Source organism: Camelus bactrianus, chromosome 5 (genome assembly GCF_048773025.1).
Source record: "Camelus bactrianus isolate YW-2024 breed Bactrian camel chromosome 5, ASM4877302v1, whole genome shotgun sequence".
In the NCBI taxonomy this organism is placed as follows: Eukaryota; Metazoa; Chordata; class Mammalia; order Artiodactyla; family Camelidae; genus Camelus; species Camelus bactrianus.
The window spans coordinates 68,154,646-68,163,942 of record NC_133543.1 but is presented as its reverse complement, the minus strand read 5'-3'; the positions used below and the strand labels follow the sequence as shown (position 1 = coordinate 68,163,942).

The window sequence follows — 9,297 nt, the reverse complement described above, 5'->3', positions numbered from 1 at the left end:
ACCCAGGTTAACTGAACTAGTAAAGAGATATAAACAACTCGGGTCCAAGTGACTTCAAGGCCCGTGAAGGAGTTATGCCCTCCTGGGGACTTTAATCCAATTTCCAAGCCTGGCATTAAGTTTACTGACCTTCTCAGAGCGGCAGCACAGGCAAACTGGAGCACTGGGGCCAAAGGAGTCCTTATCCTAGCCGGGGTATTAGTCACAAACCCTTCACATCAGGTCCAAGTCGGAACAGTCGAGGGCTTTCCCCGCTTCTCCCACGTTGCTATTCTGATAGAAACTTCCAGGTATCAAAAGGTGCACTCTGTGCCTTAGAAAGCTACACAGATCATCAACAATCCCGAGTCATAAGAGAGTATGCAGCTAAGGAGCCACACATAACATGTATCAGTTGACTAGGAAAAAAATTAGAACTGTTTAGTTTTCATTTATTAGGTGATTCGATGTGCATATCTTTGAAAAGGGTTGACTTATAAAGATATACATTAAGTTCACAACTTGTAATTCAGTCCATCCTCAAACAAAATAGTGACATAGTTATTAAATAAAAACAGCAATATTTCCTGCCATGTTGAGAGAACAGAACAGACATTTGTGACTATGTGAGGTCCACAAAACTTTAGAACACCATAGAGCACTCCTTTTTCCCATCCCAACCTATGGCGGCAGTAAGAGCTAACATGTAATGTGGTCCTCCTCTCTGCATCTTCTTATTTCCATGGGAAACATTAAACCTTCCAAAATGCAATCTTCACCTATGCAGCGGTCACTTAATTGCTGAATTTACAAAGAAGGCTCAAAAGAAATCAAGACAGATGAAATAAATGGTAAGTCTTATCTATGAAAATTTAAGTATCTACCTCCCAGATGAATCACTAAAACTCTCACACATCATTTGTTTATCCTTATTTCATTCATAATTCTAATATACTTCCTATCTAGTTTCCATGCGTCAGCAAGTCAAAAAAAAGTTAACAAATTAGATAGGGTAAACTGTTAATAGAAATAGGTAAGTAGCTACAGAGTAGCAGCTGTCAAGGGAAAAGGGGGGAAAACTGCAAAATACAGGGAGGAATAGAACTAGAAAACAGCCATGTGTGTTGCTGTAGAAGAGCTACCAACCCTCTGACTTTAACAGAACCATGAGAAGTCCCTGATGGAGGTGGTTCAAGATGGCAGCATAGGAGGCTGACCTTACCTCCTCCTATAAACACAAATGTACAACTACATTTGTATCAATTCCCTCTGAGTAAAATCTGAGAACTAACTGAACACCTGCTCCACAACAAAAGATGAAAAGGACATTGAGATGGGTAGTAGTGGCAGAGAAACACTCTCTCCAAAAATCCTACTCCACACATGGTGGCATACAATAGGGAGGGATCTCACCAGGCAGGAGCTTGTCCTGGAGGAGCATGGGGTTGGAGCCCCACATCAGGCACTCCAGCCCCTAGGATCTACACCAGAGAGACCAGCCCCAAAACGTCTGGCTTGGGAAACCAATGGGGCTGATATACAAATGCCCCAAAGTGCTATAGGAAAACTGAGATTTCTACCAATCAGGCTTGAAGAATACCATAAGTGAAATTAAAAATACACTAGAAGGATTCAACAGATTAGATGATACAAAAGAACAGGTCAGTGATCTGGAAGACAGATCAGAAAAAGAATCAGAACAGCAAAAAGAAAAAAAAAGAGACTAGCTTAAGGGATCTCTGGATTAACATCAAGTGTACTAACATTCACATTATAGGGTTCCAGAAGGAAAAGAGAATGAAGCAGAAAATTTATTTGAAGAAATGATGGCATTTTTCACAGAACTAGAACAAAGAATCCAAAAGTTTGTATGGAATTACTAAAGACTCAAGTAGCCAAAACAATCCTGAGAAGGAATAGCAAAGCTGGAGGCATCACAAAACCTCATTTCAAAATATACTACAAGGTTAGAGTGATCAAAACAGTATAGTACTGGCATGAAAAGAGACACAGGTAAATGGAACAGAATAGAGTCCAGAAATACCTGTGTATATATGGTCAATTAATTTATGACAAAAGAGGCATGTATATACAATGGAGAAAAGAGAGTTTCTTCAGTAAATGATACTGGGAAAACTAGACAGCTATATGCAAAAGAATGACACTGGGCCACTCTCTTATACTATATACAAAAATAAATTCAAAATAGATTAAAGACTTGTAAGATCAGAAACCATAAAACTCCTATAAGAAAACTTGGGCAGTAAGCTCTCTGAAATCAATCTTATTCATATCTTTTTGAACCTTAACTCTTCAGGTTAAGGGACACAAAAGCAAAAATAAACAAATAGGACTACATCAAACTTAAAGGCTTTTGTATAGGAAACAAAATCAACAAAATGAAAATGCAACCTATTGAATGAGAGAAGGTATTCAAAAATCATATATTCAATAAGGAGTTAATATCCAAACTACATAAAGGACTTTTGCAACTTAGTATCAAAAAAAAAAAAAAAAGAAAAAAGAAAGAAACCACACACACTATTTAAAAGTGGACAGAGGACCTGAAGAGACATCTTCCAAAGGCATACAGACGGCCAACAGGCACATGAAAAGATGCTCAACATCACTAATTATCAGGAAAATGCAAATCAAAACCACAATGAGGTTATCACCTTACACTTGTCAGAATGGCACTTACTAAAAAGTCAAGGGAGGAGGGCCAAGATGGCGGAGCAGGACACTCATTGCTCACCCTCTCCCACAAATACACCAAGAGTGACATCCACGAACCCACCCATCCAATCAAAACACTTGCTGAACTTTGACAGAACATCGCCTTCTTCAAAAGGCAAAATACGCCACAAATCTGGTAGGAGAAAAGGAAAAAAGAAAGACGTAAAAGCAAAGCAGTGCATGACCAGTCCCGTGGGGAGTGACCAGCAAAGACAGAATAGCATTCGTTTGCTGGGTCTCCCTGTCTCCAAAGGAGAGGCCAGCGGGACGGAGGGGGATCCTCTGAGGCTCGGATCTGTACAGAACAGCCCTTGACAGACAGAACTAAGTTAAACGGGCACAAAGGGTCCCTGCAACACCCAGCCCAAGACGCGAGCTGGCAGCTGGAGGCCGGGACAGGCCGCCCGAGCCGAGCAGAGGACTGGGGCAGCCGCACTGAGGCAGCCCTGGGGGACTGCAGGGCGCTGCGTGCAGTGGCTGGGAGGGAATACAGAGCAGATCAACCTCGGTCCCCCATAAACTGCAAAAAAAAAAAAGCAAAGCAACACAGCTGGTGTGCCCTAGGAGTAGGGGTGCATGGCCTTTGTCTCCACAGACCCACGGCGCCATTACTGGCGCGTTCCCGGGGAGGAGAGAGGCGCAGCGCAGCCACGGCCGCCATATTCTCCAGGACGCAGCTCCCAGGCAGAGGTGGGGTGGAAACCTGAATCGTTACCTGGGGGCTCCGCAACCTCATAGGCAGGACTGAGACTTGTTTACAGCCCCGGGCAAGGGGACTGTTCTGCCCCAGTGCCTCTGTGAACACGCACCTCTAAGGCAAATGAACAAGGAGCAGTTCTGGCACACAGCGGGGGCAAGGGCTGGTGCCGCTGTTTCCTGCAGGTCTGCCTACAGAGCACGGGCCCTACAGCACGGGGAGCGGCACCGAATGGGGGAGCGACCTGCCCACCTACCGTGCACCAGCGGGCTCCAGGATATGGTGTTGGGAGGGGGCGCGACCTGCCCGTCTGCTAGTCCTGGGGTCAGCAAAGACCAGGAGTGTGACCAGAAGGCCTCTAGAACCTGCGAGCGGAGTCTGCGCAGCAGGGCGAGGGTAGGAGCAGCAACAACCACAGAACACAAAGGAGGCCCCGCTCAATAGCCAGGGCAGGCTCTGGCCACAACACTGGCCACACCCTCAACCAAAGGGATAACAGAAAAAAAGCTCGAAGGATGACTTGGCAACCACCTATACTCAAGAAAGACCTCTCGACAAAATTATTAAGGCGGTCTCCATGGGAACACATACACCTTTTTTTTTTTTCATTTTTCTTTCTTAATTTTAATTTTTTAATTTTTAAATTCCTTTTAAAATTTTCTTTAAAATTTTTTAAATTAATTTTTTGGTCTCAATTTGATTTTTATTTGTTTTGTTCTTCTGTTATTGATTATAGTTTTCAAATCTTGTTTTCTTTGAAATTTTTAAAAACTTGTCTCAACTTGATTTTTATTTCTCTTCACTTTGTTCTTCTGTTATTATACTGTTTTCAAATGTTTATTTCTTCTTTTTAATTTTATTTCCACATGTTTTAGATAAAATAAACCCCTTCAGGACCACAGTAGATAACTGATACTCTATAATCCATAGTGCCAGAGAGTTATACATAAAATGAAGAAGCAGAGGACACTCCCAATTAAAAGAACAAGAGAAATCCCCTGAAAGAATCATCAATGAAATATACCTTGATAGTCTACTATATCATGATTTCAAAAAAGGAGTGATCAAACTACTGAAGGAACTAAAAGAGACTGTGATTAAAATGAAAATTTAAAATGGAAATTAAATAAAAATGGAAAACTCATTTGCTGAGATAAGAACTGCACTAAAGTCTCTAAAAAGTAGGCTAGATAATGAAGAGGAACAAGTAAGTGACTTAGAAGACAGGACAACAAAAGTCACCCCATCAGAACAGCTGAGAGGAAAACAAATAAAAACTAATGAAAATAATATAAAGGACCTATGGGATAATATAAAGCATGCCAACCTATGCATAATAGGAATCCCAGAAAGAGAAGAAAGAGTAAAAGGGATTGAAAAGGTATTTGAAGAAATCATGACTGAAAACTCCCCAAACCTAACGAAGGAATCAGATATCCAAGTATAGGAAGCACAGAGGGTCCCAAACAAGAAGCAGAACAAAATGACAACCTACAGAATGGGAGAAAACACTTGCAAAAGATGAGACTGACAATGGCTTGATTTCCAGAATATATAAATAGCTCATGACTTAAAAAGAAAAAACAAACAACCCAATCCAAAAATGGGCAGAAGACCTAAACAAGAAATTCTCCAGTGAAGACATATGAATGACCTACAGGCACATGAAAAAATGCTCAATATCACTTATTATCAGAGAAATGCAAATCAAAACTACAATGAGGTATCACCTCATACCAGTCAGAATGGCCATCATTCAAAAGGCCACAAGGGAGAAATGCTGGAGAGGTTGCGGAGAAAAGTGAACCCTCCTACATTGTTGGTGGGAATGCAGTTTGGTGCAGCCATTGTGGAAAAATGTATGGAGATTCCTCAAAAGACTAAAAATAGACTTACCATATGACCCAGCAATCCCACTCCTGTACATACATCCAGAGGGAACCTTAATTCAAAAAGACATATAGCAACACTATTTACAATAACCAAGACATGGAAAAAACCTAAATGTCCATCAACAGATGACTGGATAAAGAAGCTGTGGTATATTTATACAATGGAATACTACTCATCCATAAAAAATGATAAAATAATGCCATTTACAGCAACATGGATGGCCCTGGAGAATGTCATTCTAAGGGAAGTAAGCCAGAAAGAGAAAGAAAAATACCATATGATATCACTCATATGTGGAATCTTAAAAAAAAAAAAAAAAGACAAATGAACTATATATAAAACAGAAACAGACTCACAAACATACAATACAGATTTGTGGTTGCCAGTTGGGGGAAGGGTGGGAAGGGATAAATTGGGAGTTAGATTTACAGATACTGACTGATATATATAAAATAAATAAACAAGTTTATACTATATAGCACAGGGAAATATATTCAGTATCTTGTAGTAGCTTAAGGTGAAAAAGAATATGAAAACAAATATGTGTGTATTCATGTATGACTGAAGCATTGTGCTGTACACCAGAAACTGACACACTGTAAATTGACTATATCTCAAATTTTTAAAAAAAGGACAAAAATAAGATGTAGAGAAAAAGGAACCCTCATGCACTGTTGAGGGGAATGTAAATTGGTCAGTGTGGAAAACAGTATGGAGATTCCTCAAGGTAAAAATAAAACTACCATTTGCTCTAGCAGTCTCACTTCTGGGTATTTATCTGAAGAAAACAAAAATACTAGCTTGAAAAGATATGTTACCCTAGAGTTTACTGCAGCATTATTTACAACAGCCAAGATACAGAAACAACCTAAGTGCCCATCAAAAGGTAATAGATAAAGAAGATGTGGTATATATGTACAATGAATATATACAGTATCAACATGAAAAAGAATGAAATCTTGCCATTTGTGACAACATGGAGAAGCCTAGAGGGCATTATGCTAAGTGAAATAAGTCAGAGAAATACAATTACTGTACGATTTCATTTATATGTGAAATCTAAAAAACAAAACAGAAACAGACTCATAGATACAGAAAACAAATTGGCAGTTGTCAGAGGGGAGAGGGATTGGGAGGTTGGGGGGGACAGGCCAAATTGGTGAAGGGAATTAAGAGATACAGACTTCCAGTTATAAAATAAATTTAAGTCATGGGGATATAATGCACAGCATAGTGAACAGAGTCAATAATACTGTAATAACTTTGTATGGTGATAAACAGTAACCAGAGTTAACGAGGTGGCCATTTTGAAATGTATACAAATATTGAATCAGCATGATGTACACATGAAACTAATATGATGTATGTCAATTATATTTTAATTTAAAAAACATTTTTTAAATTATTAAGAGTACTACCTGACGCTCTTGATTCCAAACTACCAAGGTTACGCTGTGTTCAAAAAACAAAAATATTTAAGTAATAAAGTACCTAATATACTTTAGAAATATTGCTTAAAAAGATGAGCTTTGTCAGCTGAGATTTCCTCACAAGTCCTTCAGTCTCAGTCTGCAAAGTGCAGAATAAGCCACTTCTACAGAAGAAACAGAGATACAGAAGCACAAATAACTTTAATGATTTATGGTAAATAAAAAGGAAGCTTGAATCTATGATTGAAAAATTAAAATAATTACAAGTATATCTATATAGAAAATATAAGACGTTTCAAGAGTTGAACTGCTCTTAATTAACTGCTTAATTAATTGCTGTCAAAATACTTAAAGAAACAAAAAATAACACTGCTTACTAGTGAGACACAAAATACAAGAGACAGAGACAAACCAAGAAAATGAACGAAGGAAAGCGAGTAGCAACTCCCGAAAGTGTTTTTACAAACAGGGATTCAGATCAGAAAAGCAAACATAAACCTGTCTAGGAATACGACCAATGAGGCAATAGAAAGTGACTACAAGTCAGCTATAAGTCAAAAATGACAACTCAAATCCCAGAGAGTCTTAAATTACTTAATCCAGACATTATCTAACCCCTCAGATTTGTTTGGTGCTGTGCTGTTCATCAGTCTCCATTAGAATGAAATGTGGGACAAACACATTACCAGTTGGTTGGAGAATGTTTCAGAGCTAATTCACCCGTGAAGGTCAAGGCCAGCAGTATTGTGCTCACATAATATATTTATTCATATGGAAAAATAATATGTCAAAGAAGGGATTAAAGTAAATTTTATTTTGAAATAATCAGCTGAGTCTCAAACTTCAAACAAATGGATCTAAAAATGTTCATCAACTTCAGACTCTCAGCATTCCAGTCTAATGGTTATCAAACTACTCTCTTTGGGTCAAAAAGGACCAAACTGGCAAGTCTCAACAGTGACTCCCTTTCCATGTATTTAATATTTTAAGTATATTCAATTTCTAGGAGGACTTATTAAAGAACTCTGCTTCTTAGAAAATGTTTTAAAATGATCTAATCTACCTTGTCAATTCACAGATAAGAACACTCAGACCAGAGTAACCTGCCCAGGTCTTCCCATTCTCGGGAGATGCCCTGCCCACAACTCTGCAGCCCTGACGGTCCTGGTATTACGAGTAAGTCCTTCTCACTCCTACCATTAGACTTATTGTCGTAGCCTTTTGTAGCATCTGGAGAAAATCTGTCCTAAATCAAGTAACTGCCAACTTCTGCCTCCCCAGCAATCTAAAAATGAAAAGAAATTTATGAAGAAAGAAATTAAAACCTTCAAAAAATTATTTTAGCAAGACATAGTAAGGTCTACCAGAAAGACTGCTTTCTAATTTATCTGCAATGGAGTGACAATTTGCTAGTCTGATGAGAACTCCTAAGAAATAGTGAAATTATAATACGCTAAAGAAAATGCATGCGTGTGTGTGTGTGTGTACAGAGAGCGCACGCAGTTATAAATTGATTATTAACAATAAGGAAGTATATACAATAAAAACATGTACCATGAGCCCAGTGTTGATTTTTAGCACCAAAGAACAATAATGTTAAGATTCAAATCATGATTTCCTGATTAACAGATAAGAGTTTTTTAAAAATGGGGCTAAAAATACAGGAACAGATATCCAAGTAAATTCTAAGTAGCTATATAAACACAAGCGTAGACAGGAGAAGAGTTTAACACCTATGGTGGCACATTTAGACCAGGTACCCTATTCTCATTATAATAAAGTCAGAATAAATTATCTGACAATATTATTTGCTTACTAAAGGAAGGCAAGTATTTCTGCTGATGGCAGGTATGGATTTTTTTCATCAAATATTAAAAGGCTGAGACATAATGATACCACTCGTATATTGAACCAACGTTCTGATACCCTCTCATTAATCTTTGATAGCTAATAATGTGAATAGAAAGACATGATGAATCAATACATACGCCAATTTAAAAAAGAAAAGTCTTTAACGCAAATCTTGGCATCTAACTGGTAAATAGAAGGAATTCCTACTCCGGAGTACAATTTTCTTTTTCTAAATTCAAGGAAAAACAGTATATGAATGAGTCTACCTATTTGTAAAAATGTGATCAAAACAGTGCAATCACTGGGTTCTCACACTGTGCACATTCAATCTGAAATGTTCATCTGGTGTAGTATTCAACTGTCAAGAGGGAGCAACTCAAAGGACATCACACAATCTATAAACCAGCTGGAAGGAGCCATCCAGACTTTGCCCTGCCGAACTCTCTCTGGGCGATTATTAGACAAATCTTCATAGATGATGTACTGTGTGCAGAAGCGCTGGTCAGAATCAGGTCTGGCATGGTACGCGACTGTGCTGATGCTCTGAGTCACGTCACTGTCCGGCTTGGGCTTTCTGCTGAGGATCTGGCCCCCAGCTGCAGCGACCAGCTTAGTAAGGTTGTCCTTTGGATGGTGTTTGAAGGTTCCACCAAAATAGAAGTAGCATCCATCAAACAACTTTGGTAACTGAAATAACGAGAAAAAGCTCAT

The 9,297-nt window shown here is 38.8% G+C and overlaps 1 protein-coding gene across 3 annotated transcripts in view; it reads right to left on the bottom strand.

The window, feature by feature from the left end:
• Positions 1-414: 414 nt before the first annotated feature.
• Positions 415-9,297, bottom strand: part of BARD1 (BRCA1 associated RING domain 1) — a 76,132-nt gene continuing 67,249 nt past the window's right edge. For all 3 annotated transcript variants that reach the window (XM_045520454.2, XM_074364050.1, XM_074364049.1), the window contains one exon: positions 415-9,273. In XM_045520454.2, the coding sequence (XP_045376410.2) occupies positions 8,941-9,273 (333 nt within the window). In that variant the 3' untranslated portion in view covers positions 415-8,940. The remainder of the gene's footprint in view (positions 9,274-9,297) is intronic.